Here is a 20,710-nt window from a genome sequence, read left to right as displayed (position 1 = left end):
ACACATTTTATATATTATTTTAAACATGTAACAACATTTAAAAAGATACCATTAAAACGTTTGGGATCTATACGTTTTTTTTTTCTTTCTGTTCGTTATTTTGCAAATAAGTCTCTTCTGCTCACCAAGGCTGCGTTTATTTTATTAAAAATACAGTAAAAGTATAAATATTGTAAAATTTTATTACAACTTAAACTGTTTTCTATGTGAACATATTTTAATATGTAATTTATTCCTGTGATCAAAGCTGAATTTTCAGCATCATTACTCCAGTCTTCAGTGTCACATGATCCTTCAGAAATCATTCTAAGATGCTGATTTGCGGCTCAAGAAACACATTGTCGATGTTAATATTTAATATTCATATTTTTTCAGAAATTCTTTGATGAATAGAGTTCAAAAGAGCACCATTTAAAATAAAAATATTTTGTCTGCCACGTTTGATAAATGTAATGCATGCTTGATGAATAAACACTCATTTGAATGGTAGTGTAGTTCACTCAAAAATGAGTCAATGAGCATCTATTGAGAATATGAATCCCTTTTATCCCCTCAGGCACTTGATTCTCTGGATGAGGATGACCCCAATATTTTGTTGGCGATTCAGCTGTCCCTACAGGAGTCCGGGCTGGCCTTGGACCCCGAGCCTCAGGATGCTCTCAGTAACGACGCCTCTGTAGGGGCCAGCGGTTCCTCTCTGTCCTCTGGACTGGATTCTGCGGATCCTCCCCGGGCTTCCATGAGCAGCTCTGAGCTTCTGGAGCTGGGAGACAGCCTTATGAGACTGGGCAACATTACCAGCCACTACACACCCTTTAACATGAGCTCCTTCCCTGATGCCTTCACCCCGAGTGACCCGGACTGCCTGGACCCTTCCACCAATGCCAACCTGCTTGGCAACATCATGGCCTGGTTCCACGATATGAATCCACAGAGCATTGCACTGATTCCCTCAGCCACCTCGGATGCCGGTCCCGGGCCACTCGCTTTTGGAGAGGAACAACCTGCCAAAGCCCAGGACGAGGAGAACGAAGAGGGGAGTCCTGAGGAAGACTCCCTATCGCTGACAAAAGAAAGTTCAGATATGTTGGCGACGCAACTTTTGGAGCTGGAATGTGTGGATGATGCACAACCTCCTAAAGCAGAGCCAGGCTTGGAGGATTCAGGCAGTGTAGATCTCACTAGCGCAGTTTGTCCTGAAAGCAGTGCTGATCCGCAGGGAACCGAACTCTCCTCGGAGTGGGAGGAAGAAGTGCACCTAGTGTGAGGAATGAGTCCAATTACGTTTACCAACTGAGTGCTCTTACTGTGCCAAAACACTAAAAAAAAAAAAAAAAAAAAAACCTGCTCGTGCTAAAATGGAGGAGTGTGACCGAGGTGCAGTGGGGTTAGACGGGACTCGTCTCGGTTGTGTGTTGCACCGCGTCTGGTGGAAGAAACAAGAAAACGTGCTCCGATTCAAGCTAAAGAAAGTAGACGAGAGAAGATTGGGTCTCATTCACTAACCGTATTTGTGTGTGTATATGAATGTTTTTGCACAGAAATCATAGTTCATCAATAAGTTTGCACTTTTTTTTTTTTTCTACATTCAGCAAACAAGTTAGAACCAACTAAAACGCCATGCATGTTAAAAACCAGACCTCGTGGGCCAAAAAAACAAGCTTTAAGCCGAAAAGTTTTATATTTAATTGAAAATCTGACCCAGGATTTTAACAAAAATGTAACATTAAAGAATTACGAGCGTTAGAGTTTGATCTGGAGTAGTTGCATAAAAAGATGTTGTTAGGCCTATATAAAAGGTCTTTATGTATGGAAAGCGTCTGTATGGAGATGGTTAGGACACTAGTTATGCTTATTGCTAACTTTAGGTTGCCTGGAAATCCAGACCTAAATGTGAAAGATTAATGGTCTGGCATCGACTAATGAAAATCGGCCAGCTCGAGGGGCGGCACCAAGCATGCATTTGAAAATCTCACTGCACGCAATTGGATAACTCTACGACCAATCACAACAAGTTATCGCTTAGCTACCAGCGGAGATAACTGGGAGATTAGACTCTTTCCGTATCCGGTTGTCAAAACAGCAAAAACGCCCTTCTTGCAAAGGAAGGAATCGAGCGCCGTCTTCTGTTCCTCTTTTAGATAAAAAGCCAAGTCTAACTCGTTCATTGTAGCGGCCAAAGCCGTTTCAAACAACTGGTGTTCATCCATAGCCATCTTGCAATGTTTACTAATGACTTCGACGTCACAGCGCTGTCGTCATCTCGCCTCTGGCCCGCCTATATCAGATAACCCGATGTGATTGGTGCAGCTCGGATACAAGGGCATATTTAATGAGCATCATTACTCGACGCCAGAGTAAACTCGCTGAGCAAATTCAACTTGTGCTCTCGCGAGAACTCTGGATTTCCAGGGTAAACTTTAGGCACATTTATGTAAGATAATCTGGCAGTAAGAGCAAATTTATGTGCATATCTGTTGTGAATCAAGTGGCAATTTTGTGTGAGAACCTTTTCTGTGCACATAAGAACATACGGTTATAAGTGAATGTCGCAAAGGATTAAAGTCGCAATGAAATGGAAGTAGTGCCATCTTTTCTTCCATATTGTGACGTACATGCATTTCACTCAGATGTACGCCACAATATGTAAGTAAAGATGGCACTGCTTCCATTTCATTGAGACTTAAATACTGATGATTTAATACTGATGATTTGAAAAGGAAGTAGGGCATTGAAAAAATGTAGGGCGGGGACTTTTATATCCATCGTTTGTTGATTGGATGGAGGCAGATCTGAACGCAAGCTTGTTAGAAAGGGGCGGGGTTTAAGCGGACTAAATGATTGGAGAATTCCAGCATACGTCACCAGAGAGAAAATATGACGTTGCGATGGAAAATGATGTCCTCAAAAGAAAAAAATGAATTGTCCACAATAAGTTTAATAACGTGCATATAGAAAATTTGTCATTTTAAGGTAAGCAAGGCCAGAAATGCTGTGCGTGCCATTAGAGAAAGCTCCATCTGTATTAGATTGGAAATTAATTAATTCTTTAATTAATTCTATCTTTCTGAAAAAAAATGGGAATGTTTACATGCAGAAGAAAACATGAATTCGTGAATGCATTCGTCCACTGTGAACAGTGTGAAGCCAACATTAAGACCTGCATCAGGTTGCATAAACCTCAAAGACTAGTCTTACAAGTTAAACATTAGTGTATTTTCATTAAGACTGTTCATAGCTTTTTTTTTTTAATCAGTTACATAAAAACGTAGATTTGCCTAATTTGATACCGAAAACTAAGACTGACTGCCCCTGACTAACTGCGAGTGGGTCATACTTGAACTTAAGACACTGTCTTAACATAACGGCTATGTTTATGCAACCGGCCCATCATGAACGTTTTGCTTTTAATGAGTTCTTTGCCCTGTTTTCTTTTATTTGTATTCTACAGCATCCCTTTTACTTAGCGAAGCCAATCTGACGCTTTATTTAAAAACACTAATGTTCTTTCTATGCCATATTTAATGCAATTGGTGCGCACAATGCACATTTCACATGAGAAGTGTTTGAGCGGTGTGAAATGTTGTTTGCTGCAGAAGACGTTTTTCGCTTCAGAAAGGAAACACTTGATGTAAATGAAAATGTGATTACCTTATCTTTTGTGACTACTACACACAACACCTCTGATATCCAGGGTTGTGCATTTCATTGGGCTCATGAATATGTTTAAAAGACACTGCACAGGTCTACTGAAGCAATAGAGAGAGAAAAACAGTGGTTTACCTGATTTCGTTTGTGTGCCACACTCAGAAACACAGGAAGACATTATCTTTAACAACAAAAACAGATCTATATTCTCCTGTTGTATGCACAGCATATGTGGCCAAAATGATACATCTATTTGCCAAAGGCCTTCTCTGACAAAACTTACTGTGCAGTAAACAAAACTTCAAAGAAAATTCCAGGTTAAATGCAATTTAAGATTTACAGACGGCATCTGTGGCATGGTATTGAGTACCACATCATTTTTATTTTTAACAAAAAAGCAATGCATTTAAAAAACAAACTCTGATGCTGTCGATATCTTAGTGTTATTTAAAGCAGAATATTAATCTAACAGTCATAAATACCAGAGTTTGATTTCTATTACTGATACATAATTGTTGGAAGTTGTGAGGAAGAGATTGTTGTTTTTTATTTTTATTTTTTAGATTCTAATGTGCTCATCTGTGTGCCTTTTTGTACTTTTTCTTATTTATGTATATGTTGCCTAATTAAGTTAGTGTTTGCTGTGTCAATCAAATACAATCAACCTTACATATTACCCCCCCCCCCCCCATTATATGGTCTTTGTTTCATGTTGACAACAGCCTCATGTTTTGTATTACACTGAATTGGTTGCCATTTTTTGATGGCCTCTCATTACAGTTTTAATGACAGAATGATATAAGGGGAAAGAAAGAATAGACAATGTAGAGTTGGTGATTGTAGTTGGTGCATTTAGTTTGGCTTTTTTTCTTTCAGATACATTTTACATTGGAATTGATGAGCAGTTTATCATCTTGCGTTTTAAGTGATGACCAGTTTTTACATCTTAATCTGACTGTTGTGTGTAAAAATGGTTGAAGTTTGGATTATTTGTTTCTCTTTTTTTACCCAAGTATTTATGGTGGTGGTATTTTTGTGATTTGATTTGATTTGATTTTTTTAAAACGTGCCCATTAACCTTGAATTGTCATTTGCACATTCATAGACTATACTTGATACATTCCCAGTTTGTATGATGTGTAGCCAATAAACAGAAAGTATGGGAAAAGGTTTGGTCGGATTAAAAAGTTTAAAATGGAGTCCTATTTGTTGTGGTTCATGAAAAAAAAAAACCTAATGCTACATACTGTACTTGCTTTCTTAAAAGTAAATGGCAATGAACAGCGCCCTCCAGTGAAATCTTTTCACAGACAGTTTTAGACCTTTATTTTGAAAATAAGAATAATGCAGTCAGGACTTTTATTTTACATTGGCATATTTCGTATCCGGGAAGTTTTTTTTTTCTGCATGATAAAACCAAACATACGGGACCTATCATTCATTGTTTTCAAAATGAAAGATGTGTACTTGAGGTTAAACTACTGATCATATTTCTTCGAATTCGCCATTTATCGTAGATCTTTGGCTGTGATCGTATTCTTACACGAAAAACACGACGGTTTAGTTCAGAATTAACTTGGCAAGACCGTTGTAAACGCAACCTTGCCAGGCTGCTGCTTGTGGTCAGCAAACATGCCTCTTGGTTTAAAACCATGTTGTGCTGTCTGCAAGACGAACTCTTCTTCTATGTGGAAAAAAGGAAACCAGGGGGAAATTTTGTGTAACAACTGCACGGGTAAAATTGTAACGAGTGGAGGATCCGGAGCATCTGCTTCATCCACCATCCAGCAGAATAATGGCGGAGGAAAACAGGTTTGAAATCTTGCTTAAATTGATTTCTAACATATAATTTACGTAACCTATCATTTAGACTTCTAGCTACACGGTCCACTAGATTTATAATGAAAGAAGCGCTACATTCACGACATCATTCCCACTCCTCTTTTTTTCCGTATGAAATTATATGTAGACATTATTGTAAAGATTTTAATATAATAATAAAAAAAAAATATTAAATTGGTGTAAACTTGCGCGAGACTACAGATATGACAGTTATCTAGCTTTATTGTACACGGAGCGGGTCGCCCCCTTCTGGCCTCCGCCATGTTTCCGTCACAACTGTCAAACAATCACTACCATTATTTGTACATGCATAGTGTTTAAACGAAGCTTAAAAATAAGAAGTATTGGTGTACACTTGCACGAGATTAGACACAAGTTATCTAGCTTTATTGTACATGGAGCGGGTCGCCCCCTTCCGGGCGCCGCCATTTTTACGTCACAACTCATATTCTACCATATTATCTGTACATGGTGTTTCTAAACAAAACCACTGATACTATTTTTGTTTCCCGTTTTATTTTACAGTCCAAACAGGAAATCCACAGACGCTCCGCTCGGTTACGGAGCACCAAGTACAAAGCGCCGGCATCTGAGAAAAAAGTCTCAACCAAAGGGAAGGGCAGACGACACATTTTCAAATTGAAAAATGTAAGTGCTTTTCCCCTCAGGCTTGTGTATGATTTGTTTAATGAAATGGTTCAATTGCATTTATTCTTCCTTCCTTAATTCATGTTCCATAGCCTATCAAAGCACCAGAGTCTGTGTCAACAATCATCACATCAGAGTCCATGTTTTACAAGGTAACCACTCCTCTCTACTATTCAAAATGTTTGTTCTATCTGCCACTTCCTATCTAACCTGTACTTCTTGTGTTCAGGGTGTCTATTATCAAATAGGAGATGTCATTAAAGTAATAGACGAGGATGACGGTAAACCGTATTACGCACAGATTCGTGGTTTCGTCCAGGACCAGTACTGTGAGAAAAGTGCTGCGTTAACTTGGCTGATCCCAACTCAGGCCAGTCCTCGAGATCGGTTTGATCCAGGCACATACATTGTTGGTAAGTTCCTGCAGAAATAAACTCTTATGTTCCTTGCTGACAAATGTAACGTGAATTAATAGTGAATTATTTGTTAAAGGGTTAGTTCACCCAAAATTGAAAATTCTGTCAGTAATTACTCTCCCTCATGTTGTTCCAACCCGGTAAAACTTTCGTTCATCTTCAGAACACAAATTAAGATATTTTTGATTAAATCTGAGAGCTGTCTCACTCCTCCATAGGCTTCTCTGTAAATTAAACTTGTCAGCCCAGAAAGTTAGTAAAGACAATGTTTAAAGGTGCCGTAGAATGGATTATTTTATTATTTTATAATGTTTCCTGGGGTGCCCTTATAATGTTAGTATGTTTTTTAGATCAAAATTTGTCATAATTTAGAAATAAAAGGCATATTTCCTAGCCTGATTTGATCCTCTGATCTGAACACTCTGTTTGAAGGGGCGTGTCTGCTGTGAGACTTCAGTGTTGTTGCCCACTGCTGTGATTGGCTGACATGCTTGCATATGAAATATCTGGCATTACATGTAGAGCTATCTGGAAAACTTTTACTATTACAGCTTTTATACGTTTTTACTATTACAGCTATCGGGATTAACGAATCATGAGAAGTTTTTTAAGTATTTAGATCTATTCCCATCACATAAAAGTTTGCAGTTATGAGCATTGAGCAGATGACAGCCTGTCGATCGCTGATAGCGTGAATGAAGATCTTATCACTGCAACGCGATTTACTGATGCATAAACAGTGTTGAACGACTTTGAGAGAAAGATTATCTGTCTGAACTTGAACAATTACACATCAGAAATTCACATAACCCACTGGTTCTCCAGAGGCTCGGATGAAGGAGCTAAAAAAATATTTTTGTGTTCATTTGTACGTATCCAAACACTGAGCAACTGCCATCGTTCGCTCGTTTGCAAGCCACGATGTCTCTCGAGGAAAAAACAATATCGCGCTGGATCTAGATAACACAGTGTAAATTATCGTTAATAAAATCACTACTTACCGCTTGCGGGAATATAACGTTAGTTGAAATTGCCCCCTTCGTCCGTTTGAGACGCCGAGAGAAGCCTGGCTGCTTGATATTGTTCCAGGTTAGAAAAACAGTCCGTGGTGAAATGGGCAGAGCAACTAACAACTTCGAATTAAACTGTAGCGGTATCCGATTAACGTTATAGATAGATTATAGATAGATCTGCCATTTTCCCTATGATCCTCCTCCTGCTTGTTTCTTCACCTGCAGAACTTCTGATGATTCGGCTGCACAGTTCCGCCTGGCCTTGAATATGGGCTGGCATATGCAAATTTTTGGAGGCGTACATATTAATGATCCCAACTGTTGCGTCACAGTCGGTGTTATGTGGAGATTCGCCTGTTTTTCAGGGGTGTTTTTCAAAAACGAGATTTAAATAAGAAAGAGAAAACTATGGTGTTTGAGACTCACTGTATGTCATGTCCATGTACTGAACTCTTGTTATTTAACTATGCCAAGATAAATTCAATTTCACATTCTAGGGCACCTTTAAAATAGTCCAAGTGACTACAGTGGCTCAACCTTAAGTTTATCAAGCGACGAGAATACTATTTGTGCGCCAAAAAAAAAAAAAAAAATAACAACTTTATTCAACTATTAATTTTCTTCTGTGTTTCTCTGAGTGAGTTTACGTAGTGTAACAGCGCAGCGCTTCTCGGTTGTATGTCAGAACGTAGGCTCACTATTGGCCAGCATCACACACATGACCAGCGTCGGCCAATAGTGAGCCTACGTTCTCCCGCACAACCCAGAAGCAGTTCTTTCTGATTAATGGAGTGATAAAAAGAGATCCCCACAAAATGAAACAAGAATTTTGAATCTGGCTTTATCCAATGTTCAGATTTCTCTTCTGGAAATATATGCAAATTAGCGCATATTCAATGAGATACTACCTAATTTGCATATTTAAACATAAATATTCTTGTAATACAAAAGATATTTGTCATAATGTCAGTAATCAACTGGGCAAGTTTCATGCTGATATCTATTAGTTAAACATTTTTTTTTCTATTCACCTGGGGTGTCTCCCCTTAAATAAAAAATATCTTAATTTGTGTTTCGAAGATGAACGAAAGTCTTACAGGGTTGGAACAACATTAGGGTGAGTAATTACTGACAGAATTTTCATTTTTGGGTGAACGAACCCTTTAAAGAATATTTGAATTGATTTGGTAAACCTGAAAATCTTGGGTTAAGTGCATCACCAGTCATATATCCTAATTTCAGACGAGATTTCTTTATTAAGTTGGCTGCATAAATACATTTATTTCTGTGCTTAGGCCCTGAAGAGGACTTGCCAAGAAAAATGGAGTACCTGGAGTTTGTCTGTCACGCTCCATCAGAGTATTTCAAATCAAGAAGTTGCCCTTTCCCAACAATACCAGTTCGTCCAGATAAAGGCTACATCTGGACTCATATAGGACCAACACCCGCTGTTGCCATCAAAGAAACTGTAGGGTGAAGTTAACCCTTAAAATCAATGTACATTCAGACTGAACTGAACTTTTTTTTTTTTGCCTTTTCAGTCCTCTTTCAAAAGCTGAACTGTTAAGCTTGAATTAGGACATGTGTGGTATTGGCCATCGAATATTTTCTACAATTACATTTGTAACTCAAGTGTACAGAATATTCCAGAGCTCTTATTTTCCAGTGGAGCCTCAGAGTTACGAGTTAAACACGTAAGCCGCAGTATTCTACACTACGACATGGAGGTCAAATTGAAAAGAAACTTTGAGTACAAAGTTAATTTGTAATAAATTCAGAGTGTTCACGTGAGACCCCCTTTTTTCAGGCATCTATAAAAATTCATTCAACTCAGTTTACATGTTTTGTACTTGTGCGTCTCCCAAATGTGTTTTCAACCAACAATACCAACGTAATGTTAAAGGGGTGGTTCAGGATTTTGGACATCGAACCCCAAGTTAGCCTGGGTGTTATTTATCAGTGGAGACAGTTTTCAACATTTTTCGTCCAGTCCTTCCAGTTGCATAGTTCGCCGGTGCTAGGCTAGCGCGAGTCAATGGTATCTGCTAGCCTGCCATTAAAACAGTTTTACTCACTCCACAGTCAGGGTTCCCGCGGGGTCTTAAAAAGTCTTAAATTCTGAACTTTAAATTTAAGGCCTTAAAACGTCTTAAAAACAGCCAGATTTTCATCCGCGGTCTTAAATTTCATTTAGTCAGGTCTTAAAAAAGGTTTTACCGTCGTTCATTTCCAGAAACGCTGGCCGCATAAATTTATTACAAAGTAGCAAAAAAGTATCGAAGTCGCTCGCCAAGAGGCAGTTCACATATCGCGTCTTTTTCGCGCTCAAGTTCATTCAAATGTAGGCGCGCGGTAAGCGTGCTTATAATAGAAGCGACGCGCTCGTTTTTTTCCAGGCGCAGCAACATGAAAAAAGACATGAAGGATGCGGGTCCACCCAAACACTACGGGTGTTTTTCTCTTCTCCGTAAATAAATCTTGTAACAGAGCTACAGCAAGCGTTTTTCGGCGGTGGAAATCCATTAGCCACTAAAACTTTTTTGTCATTGTGGAGTTGCATAGCAACGACAGACGCCACGGGAAAATCGGACCTAATTTTACTATTAATAATAAAAGATAAGCTAAAGTGTATTGTAAATGTCACTAAATCATTTTTTTATAAAAAGAATGAGTCAAAAAAGATAAATTAAAGTCTGAAATATGTGAGGTTTATCTTTTTATAAAAACCTTTTTTGTCAACTTAATTTGAACTTGTACATGTTAGTATATAACATGTTGCAAGACACTTAAAATCTGGCTATCATTTTTAATCGTATTATTTTAATGTTTATGTTAGTGCGTATTGATGCTAATTTTATTTGTTATTTGCTGTTTTTCGACATAAAACTTGGTGAATTGATTTCATTGTGTAGTAAGTGATAATTTTTGGCACTATAATAATTAAGTGAAATGTTCATGCCATTTCATCTCTAGTTTACTATGATCAACTAAAATCATCTAATTATGTGTTTTTTACATTAGGCCTAGCCTATAATATGCAAAGTACAATTTTCTATAAAAAAATTATATCTGATTCTGTTATTTTCTCTGACACGCGTTGTTGGATCTGGAAGGTTACTAATGTTGCTTTATCTGTAAATTAAGTTGATGCTTTTTCAATTACTGAATTCATTGAAATAAAATGAATTCTTTGATTTGAATATGTTTTGGCAATGCGTCGTGTAGGTCTTAAATTTCAATCTTTATGGTCTTAAAATGTCTTAAAAAGGTCTTAAATTTGACCAACTGAAACCTGCAGTACACCAAAAGCAAATAAATTATAACGCCAGACTATCGATGTAAATGTCTGTTGAGATAATGCAACTGGAAGGACTGGATGAAAAATGTTGCAAACTGTCTCCACTGATAAATAACACCCAGGCTAACTTGGGGTTCGATGTCCAAAATCCTGAACCACCCCTTTAACACAAGACCATGAACAAAAGGAGGATGATGATCAACAGAACAGGGAACAGGTGAGAACTAATAAGGAAACATTACTTCTAATGAAGGACTAGGGGTGCGTCTCAATCAGATCCCTCGCTTCCTAGGTCGTGACCCAGAATGTGGTGTACACTAATTCGGGGACTAGTAAGGACTCTATATCAGGAATAAGTAATAATTCACGATCGCCAAAAAAGTATGTTCTATATAGTGTGAATGTGTGTAGTATGAATGTACATTCACCATGTTGTCATTATCATGTGACCTACCAGCATCAGTACCGCCATTCACAAATCCTCTCCCGTGGCCTCATGGGATAGTAAAGTGTCCATCATACACACACTTCAGAATCTCACCGGAAGTAGCAGGTCATCCGGGTACTTTTGCCGACTCTTTTATGAGAACTGTGAATTCAGACATACTTTTGTCACATTCTGTTTTCGCCGACTATATAGTGGGGAAGGATGTGATTTCGGATGCAACCGTTTTTTTTTGCAAATGACCATTTGTGGCGACCTGATAACATCCTCATTGTACAACATCACTACCGGTGTTTATGAACAACAGCAGAACGGATATCTTTATTATTTAGTTATTTAAAGTACATTATGATAAATACTTGTGACATATACATGCATCATTACAGAAATCATTTTATATAAATTATCCCTGGGTTTCCCTGTGCACTTTTTTAGGGGACGAACGTTTCAGGAAGGATGTTGCGGTTGATACAGCACTTAAAATGGCCGACTCCCTGAGCAGTGACCTGACTACTGCACTAGAGCAGATTGAGACGCACCCTAGAACTCAGACAATAACAACTACTAAGACAGAGAAACAGAAGATGACTGACACACTTGTTCAGGTGCTGCACTGGTGTCTCAGAGATTAGCCTGAAACAGATTCCAAATGACTGAAATTAGAACAGATTCATTTAATTTTATTCGAAAGTGAGCAAGTATATTTTTGCCTATATTTTATTAAAATTGTATTAAAAATAATCCGCTCAAAGGGGATACAAATACTAATGGCCTAAATGCTTGAGTATTCTGATGAGTGATTCTTGAGTATTTCTGGAAAGCCGTTTATGATTAACACTTTACTTAAAGCCTTTATATAATGCATTATAGAAGTATTTTTAATGCATTTATTGTGACTTGTAATGAAGGTACAAAATCATGCAAAGCTCATAAAAAATTACTCAAAAATAAAACAGGCTATATCCTGAGGATGACAACCAAATCTATTCAGAAAGTTTTTTTTTTTTTTTTCATTTAATTTTTTTTTCTATTATTATTATTATTATTATTATTATGAAAGTCAAGCATTTGCTTTACCCCCCCCCCCCTTTTTTTTTTCCATTTAATTTTTTTCTATTATTATTATTATGAAAGTCAAGCATTTGCTTCTATTTCTTAAAAAATAAAATAGTCAAATTTCAGGGTGTATTTTGACTGTGTCCATAATGGCTCACTTTGCACTATTTAGTGCACATAGGCCTATATCAGGTGTTTTTAATGTTTTAGTGCTGTGCAGTGAATTCTCAGTGTGCATACCGTTTTTTTAACCTATAATGCACTCTGATTTGTTGTGGGCAACAGAATGCTGTTTAATCAGTTGATATGATTGATAACGGCATGCTTTAGGAATGGATGAGACTGTTATGTGCATATGACCATCTCTTCTATTACATTATCTTTAATCGGTATGAACATGACACTTATCACATTTATATTAGCCTATTAATTTGGCTAACATAATATTAAACATGACAAAAAAAATGAACATTTATTGTATCATCATACCATTAATGAAACTGACAAAGAGCTTAAGACAAAGTAAAGTAATTGTCGTTTTTTGGAGTAGCTAAAAATTGTGATGCTGCAGAGAAAAAAAAAAGGTATAAACACTGATACACATATTTCGTGACATCTTGCTGTATTTCGACACGCCACCAGAAGGCGCTACAATGTAATGGCTTTTTGATTATTCAATGCATTGCAGCTGTTAATTTTGTACAGTCAAATGCTGTAAAGTTAACTTTCCCCGCTTTAATATTGAAATCGTGCTGATATTAAATTGGATAGACGTATCTCAATACTAACATATATATGTTTTGTTTATGTTGTGTTCAATCTGAAAAACAAGCAGTTGCGAAATCAAAGCGAATCTCCCATTAAATGTTCTCCTTTAAGAAGAGACACGAGAACCGAAAGGTAGGCTAGTTCAGGAATATATTTTCGAAGGCTTGGAAAATAATTCTCATGCAAATTTTACTAGACTGTCGGATGAAGATATTGTGTTCAAACTGAAGGAGGGAGACTTGAGTGTCGCTTCTTCTTCCACGAGGAACGAGCAAATCCTCTCTGAAAACAGTTTCTCAAACATCATTTCGAAAATATGGACAGACTTCAATGGAAACATGCATATCATATCCCACTCCATTTATGCCACAGATGTCAGAGTTGTTCCTGAAATGGCAGCTCGTTAGTTTATTGCATTAGAGAAATCAACATGGGAAAACTGCAATCGAAACCTGGTAAGACACTTTGGGAATAACATGCTAGACGATGCAATATCAAGCTACTTTATGCTCATTCTTGTTTTATTTGTTTTTTTTTCTAGCGTGTAAACGAAGAGAAAATCCAGATGGTAAGTGTGCATCTTCATTATTTCTGGCATGTACACAGGGTACATCATGTACATCATGTACGCGTGATCATAGGTACTAAACCTATGCGCGTGAACTCGACAATCGACTACTGTGGACTTCGACCGAAAACAGGAAGTAAATACAGGTATGTGCGCTGGCTGAATTAACATAACTTTTATTCATATCTTTCACATCTACTGCAGTCAGATTCACCGTGTTCACGCAGAAGGAATCACTCACAATGGCTGTGCACTTGTAATGACACATCGAGGATGTTAAGAGGCTAAAAGCAGGTTTAAAACTTGCCCCATTGAAGTCAACAGGGTGCAAATTTTAAAAAGAGGATAACACGGTGTAGGCAACATCGATTTTTATCGTTGTTCTCTGTACTGACAGCACTCCAAATGTACAAAAAAATGAGCTCAATGTTAAAATTGACCGGAGTTCTCCTTTAAGAATATATCTTCTTTTTCCTTTTTCAATGGTTAACCCAGAAAATACCAGATTTTTCCTACAGCCACAGAATGTTGTTGTCTGTATTGATGGTCAATAAGCACAGGTAAGACGCTTCTTCTTTTTCCTTAGCAGCCATCCAGAATCTAATGGCTGTTTAACCTCTGTCTGATAACCACGAGAGCATGAGACAGCTGCTTCTATAAATAACTAACCCCCTCTCGACTGCCTCCCTCATGCTCTCGCCAAGTACGGCTCTCTTCTTGAGTTGACCCATATGTATATGTTGTTTGAAAGAGGGCAGAAGAAACACACCACATCTCCTAAAGGCTGACAGCTCTTCGAAGTTTCCTTGATCTCGGGAGCTGACGGAAAGCCATGAAGAGCTTGAAGTTCCTAGCAGCCGAGGGCTTCGTCCAAACCGGCCCAAACGCGTGTCAGAACCTCCACTGCTTGTCTTGCAATCTCTACCCAGTCCTCTTCAAGGCCAGTTATCTGCGCGAGGAGGCGTCAATGCTCCACGACTTGGTCCAGACGTGGCCTCTGACAGAGATTAACTTGCGTAAACTGTTGGGCCGAACACCGGACTGTCCGGAGGATCTCACGTCCCGCACATGCAGGCTCTGTCTGGAGGCCTTTCTCACGGGTCTGAGGGACTATGTGTTTCAAGCTCCTAGCACGTATGCTAAAAAGCTATGTGTGGTGGATATAACGGGTCTGCAAGACACTGAACACCAGGTATGTCCCTGTGGACGGACCCTCGGGCGTTGGGCACGAACCGAGCTTCTCACCCGCATGTGCTACGAGACTATGGCAACCATGCAGGAGGGTCAACCATCACCATCAGCGTTTAAAGTAGAGGTAGATGTTCGCATGGATGCTTTTGTTACTGAACGGAACAACGAGATTGTGGCTCAGGCTTTGTTGCTTCGCAGACATTGCCCGTTAAAACTGCACTTCGTGGGCCTGCGTGTGGACTCGTTGAGCCTCAGGAACCTCTTTTACCTCCTGAAGCTGGTGGAGTCGCACGGCCTGCAGAAGCTGGAAGTGGTGCACAACGTACACCTGGAGGCGCCACACATCGAGGTGATGTTGTCCCAGTTGAAGTTCCCCAAGCTGCGCTCCATCACCTTTCCCGCGCAGGCGTTGAACGTGCACCGGTTGGGCCCGGATGACGAGGGGCTCATGGGAGTTCTGGGAGAGCTGATGAGCGGACTGACCGAGCTGAGAGAGCTTTATCTGGGGTTCTCCACTCTTACAGGACATCTGAGGAGACTGCTGAGGTAAAGACTTGGAATAGTTCACCCAAAAATTTAAATTATCCCATAATTTACTCACCCTCAAGCCATCCTATATGACTTTCTTCTTTCAGCCAAACACACTCATAATATCCTGGCTCTTCCCAGCTTTGGAATGGCATTGAATTGTGTCCCGAGTTTTTCAAGCTCCAAAAAGAAATGAATCCAAATGATTCCAGTGATGCCTGGCTTCAGCTGTACGTGTACGATTGTGTTCGTGAGAGAGTCAAGTTCGGCGGAAGGGTGACCTCTGACCCGACAGGTGACGTAGTCGTAGCGTAAGCTTAGGTGAGAATTGATGAACGCAGAAGCACGGAGGATAGAGCAAATGTCGGAGAGAAAAATGGAGGATTTCGATATAAAAGAAGAGCTATGTCATACGACGGGAACTCAACTTTCTCGTAAACGCACGTCACTTGTTTCCGGAAGCCAGTGATTATAGTTTATAAAGTTTTAAATATTGATATTTTTCTTACAAAAACCCATCACCTTGCTTCAGAAGGCATTTATTAACCCCCTGGAGCCATATTGATAACTGGTACTTTTATGATGGATGGATGCGCTTTTTGGAGCTTCAAAAACTCGGACACTATTCAATGCAATTACAAAGCTGGGAAGAGACAGGATATTAGGATTGTGTTCGGCTCAAAGAAAGTCATATACATTGAGGATGGCTTGAGTGTGAGTAAATTATTGGATAATTGTAATTTTTTGGGTGAACTAACCATTTAAAACCACAATGTGACCACAGCTGCCATTTAACTCCTACACATACAGTCTTAAAAAATAAAGGTTCTTTTTTTTTTTGGCATCTATAGTTTCATGAAGAACCTTTAACATCTATGGAACATTTCCATTACTAAAGGTTCTTTAAAGCCAATTCACACTGCACTGACAAACGCAGACGGCAACAGACGCTTTGTTGGGTTTTGTCAGATCAGTGTGTTAACTCTGTCGGTGTCTGTCGCCATTGTTCGGCTCTCGTTTTTGCCGATTGAACATCGAATCAGTGATTGTTGGATCTGTGAATGTCTGAGATGTGACTTACTCTAATCTGATGACATTGGTCAGTGCAAGAGTGTAAATCTCTCAGACTTGCACTCAAAAGTTTTGTTTTTGAAAGAAGTCTCTTCTACATCTATTTGATCAAAATACGCATGCATCCATCTTAATGGAAATGTTGTGTAATATTGTTACAATTCAAAACAATATTGTAATATTTTAAATTTTACTTGTGGTGCAATTTTCAGCATCATTACTCCAGTCTTCAGTGTCACATGATCCTTCAGAAATCACTCTAATATGCTGATTTGTTGCTTAAGAAACATTTATGATGATGTTAAACTGTTGTGCGGCTTCATTTTTTGTGAATACACACTTTTTTTTACTGACCCCAAACATTTGAATCGGGTATCCTCTTCACTTAAATGTAAGATCTGAGAATCTTATTTGAGGGTTTGCAAACAGGGAGCGATTTCAACAACAACACACTAGACAACATGGGTTGATAATACCAGTTGTCTAGTGTGTTGTTGTTGTTGTTGTTGAAATCACTCTGTTTGTTGTGCGACTGAATGCAGACAGCTGTCCCATTGCGAACTCTAAGTAGGCCAGGACACGACTCTGGCATAACATTATGTTCTACAATCGCTGTAAATAGCAGAGCACATGTCTTATAACAGTCAAAACATCACATGTCATACAGGTGCCAAAACACCATCTGTACCATGATATTAATACTTTTATTCATTTTATGTTATTCATATTCAGCGCAACGGTTTTCAACATTGACAATAGAAAAACTAAAATAAATGTTTTTTGAGCTTCAAATCATCATATTAGAATGATTTCTGAAGGATCATGTGACACTGAAGACTGTAATAAAGAGTAATGATGCTGAAAAATTCAGCTTTAATCACAGGAATAAAGTACATTTTACAATATATATGAAAAACTTGTTTTAAATTGTAATAATATTTGTCAATAATCCTGTTTTTGTTGTATTTTTAATCAAATTTGCAGAGTAGCAAAAAAACTTTATTTTTCAGTGAATCACTCGAATGATTTGTCTAATTATTTTAGAAATGTTTCTATTTTTAAATATTAATAGTTTTAATATCAGTGTGTTAACTCTGTCGGTGTCTGTCGCCATTGTTCGGCTCTCGTTTTTGCCGATTGAACATCGAATCAGTGATTGTTGGATCTGTGAATGTCTGAGATGTGACTTACTCTAATCTGATGACATTGGTCAGTGCAAGAGTGTAAATCTCTCAGACTTGCGCTCAAAAGTTTTATTTGTTTTTAAAAGAAGTCTCTTCTACATCTATTTGATCAAAATACGTCTATCCATCTTAATGGAAATATTGTGTAATATTGTTACAATTTAAAACAATATTGAACATATTTATTCATAATTTATACATTATTATTATTATGCAATTCTATAATAGCATGCCTATTATTATTATTATTATTATTATTATTATTTGCTGCATTTAGTGTAAATTCCATTATGCGAGATCATTCCTGAACGCTTGTTTTGAGTAACTTGAATCTGTTTGTTTCACCAGTCCACTAAACACTCCGCTGCAGGTTATCGAGTTAGCGAACTGTAGTCTCAACGTAGTGGACATGGCCTACTTCGCCAACAGCCTGCACAGTGAGCACCTCGTGAAGCTGGACCTGAGCGGCCATGCGGTGGCGGACGTCTTCCCCAACACCTTCCGGAAGCTTCTGTATCGCTGCTCGGCCACACTCACGAGTCTGGGCGTGGAGGAGTGTGGACTGGACGACGAGACGCTGGACATGTTCACTCAAGCACTGAGACCCTGTCGCGCACTACAGGAGCTGAAGATCCTGGGTAATCCTCTGAGCACTGCTGCCCTGCGCACTCTCTTCAACACGCTGGCGCTGGGCTTTCCTGCTTTGAGGTACAGACTGTGTGTTCACTGGGGTCCTATTATGCTTTTTATACATGTTCAACTCTAATGGTGTTGTTTGAGCATGAAAAAGCTCTGCAAATGCACAAAACACCCCTAAAGGGAGTTATGTGACCCTGGACCACAAAACCAGTCTCGAGTCGCACGGGTATATCTATGGCAATAGACAACAACACATTGTATGGGTCAAAATGATCGATTTTTCTTTTATGCCAAAAATCATTAGGATTTTAAGTAAAGATCATGTTCCATGAAGATATTTTGTAAATTTCCTACCGTAAATATATAAAACATTTATTTTTTTTGTTCACAAAATTCAATTTGTGAGTGAATGCTGCACAATCGCCAACAGAAATGGACAACTTTAAAGGAGATTTTCTCAATGTTGATTTTTTTGCACCCTCAGATTCCAGATTTTCAATAGTTGTATATCAGCCAAATATTGTCCTATCCTAACAAACCATACAACAATGGAAATCTTCTTTATTCAGCTTTCAGATGATGCTTAAATCTCAATTTCAAAAAAATTGACCCATGTGACTGGTTTTGTGGTCCAGGGTCACATATCAGTGTCACTGTTTCTGAACTCCCTCATTGCATCCCAACAAAGACTATAGATAGAAAGGGACTAGTGCCAATTTATACAATCCGTCCTAAATAGTATTTGAAATTAGAGGATGCGTCCGCAATTGCTTACTCCAGTGGGATTTGAGTAGGTACTTATTTTTGAATAAGTAATTACTTCACGACCACTAAAAAAAGTATGTATGAATCTAAAAATGCGGATGTACTACATTCACCATTCATTCTGTCATTATCATGTGACCTACCAGCATCAGTTGTTGCTAACTGCTAAGTCCCATTTTTATCACATACTGTTTTTTGCTTACTATATAGTAGGGAAGTATGGAATTTCGGATGCAGCCAGTGTGTCCCAAATCGTAGTACGTTGAAATGAGTGTTTCAGAGATACATTAGTGGAAGCATTTGAATTATCCTATGAATCGTTAATCAAATCCATTTGTTGTCTACACAAAGATTCACAGTAAGGGGTGTGACATTTCCCAAACGCGCACTTGATCAATCACAACACACTGATCCAGCCGACCAATCAGAGCACAGTGTGCTTTTCAGAAGGCCGGGCTTCATAGAGACAGGAACTAAACATAGTGTTACTGACAGACTGGGAAGAGAGGAGCTGCAACAATGGAGAATATTGGGGAAATTATGTTTTTAAGCATGAAAACAGGCTAAAACCAAGACTTTGAAGAGCATAATTAGGTCCTCTAACGTTTTAGTGTTTTGAGTGTTTACTTCTGACTTAATTTAGATTGTATTGTGCCACAGATACGTTGAGCTGCCCGTCCCTCGTGACTGTTATCCCGAGGGTGCCACCTACCCGCTGGACGATAGGACACTGGTAAACTACGACAGGGAGATGTTCCAGCAGGCCAGGACTGAACTTGTTGGCATCCTAGAGAGGGAGGGGAAGAGACACATAGAAGTCTGCACTCCATTATTTGGAGCCTACGATCCTGACATCAACGAGACCAGCAACGAACTGGGAGTCTCCATGTTGCAGTCGTTCAACAGTGTCGTAGGAAACTTCATTGACACCGTCAATAGTGTTACTCAACGGAGAGAGCAGAGAATGATGGAGTGAGAACGTGGGATGTATGTTTAACATTTATAAAAAGAAATATTTCTTCAGGATCAATTCATCATATTAGAATGATTCCTGAAGGATCATGTGACTGAAGTAATGATGCTGAAAAATTCAGCTTTCATAAGTTAAATGTAACATAATATATTTAAGGTTCATTTTTTTTTTAATGGTTTGTAATTGATATTAAATAAATAATCTGATAATTTGCACTTTAGGCTTTGCTTTCAATAATTGTACTATGTTTAATGGATATTTTTCCCCCCGGAGATAAAATGTGTAATTATAACACCAGTATCAATATTGGAATCAATTATGGCCTTTATTCAGAGATAAACAAATGTTTAAAATACTGCCTTTGCGTTGTTTCAACAGTAATTCAACGTGGAAAATGAGATTGTTATCCTAAACTTTTTGAATATATACATACTGTGTGAACTAATATATATACAGAGTTCAGTGTCTGCAAACAAGACATGCACATCTCTATTATACAGAAATATTGCAATATTTGCAACTATCTATAACAGGATTGTGATTGAGCTTGATCTCAATTCATGAAAAGTAAACATTGTATAGGTTAACTGTCATGAAATTGTACTTATGTCTTGTAAAATGTGAGTCATTTTGTATATCACAAAGACCTACCTTAAA

General features: G+C 38.4%; 4 protein-coding genes across 6 annotated transcripts in view; 3 read left to right on the top strand and 1 right to left on the bottom strand.

The window, feature by feature from the left end:
• ankib1a (ankyrin repeat and IBR domain containing 1a) overlaps positions 1–4,841 on the top strand; it is a 43,729-nt gene extending 38,888 nt beyond the window's left edge. For 2 of the 3 annotated variants that reach the window (XM_079879120.1, XM_079879119.1), the window contains one exon: positions 557–4,841. In XM_079879120.1, coding sequence (XP_079735246.1) covers positions 557–1,267 — 711 coding nt within the window. In that variant the 3' untranslated portion in view covers positions 1,268–4,841. The remainder of the gene's footprint in view (positions 1–556) is intronic. The other variant, XR_013822034.1, reaches the window with a different exon arrangement.
• Positions 1–20,710, bottom strand: part of ppt1 (palmitoyl-protein thioesterase 1 (ceroid-lipofuscinosis, neuronal 1, infantile)) — a 230,959-nt gene that overhangs the window by 140,180 nt on the left and 70,069 nt on the right. The gene's annotated exons all lie outside the window — the stretch shown is intronic.
• gatad1 (GATA zinc finger domain containing 1) lies at positions 5,052–10,464 on the top strand. Its single transcript, XM_079878572.1, has 5 exons — positions 5,052–5,460; positions 6,016–6,138; positions 6,231–6,290; positions 6,368–6,551; positions 8,863–10,464. The coding sequence occupies exons 1-5, from the start codon at positions 5,281–5,283 to the stop codon at positions 9,042–9,044; spliced, it is 729 nt and encodes a 242-aa protein (XP_079734698.1). The 5' UTR covers positions 5,052–5,280; the 3' UTR covers positions 9,045–10,464.
• Positions 14,201–20,268, top strand: lrrc14b (leucine rich repeat containing 14B). The gene is made up of 4 exons (XM_079879144.1): positions 14,201–14,262; positions 14,454–15,439; positions 18,025–18,384; positions 19,741–20,268. The coding sequence occupies exons 2-4, from the start codon at positions 14,535–14,537 to the stop codon at positions 20,054–20,056; spliced, it is 1,581 nt and encodes a 526-aa protein (XP_079735270.1). The 5' UTR covers positions 14,201–14,262; positions 14,454–14,534; the 3' UTR covers positions 20,057–20,268.

This window comes from Squalius cephalus, assembly GCF_949319135.1.
Source record: "Squalius cephalus genome assembly, chromosome: 8".
NCBI classification, from domain to species: Eukaryota; Metazoa; Chordata; class Actinopteri; order Cypriniformes; family Leuciscidae; genus Squalius; species Squalius cephalus.
The sequence above is the reverse complement of the archived record's forward strand: the minus strand, read 5'-3'. Positions and strand labels throughout refer to the sequence as shown.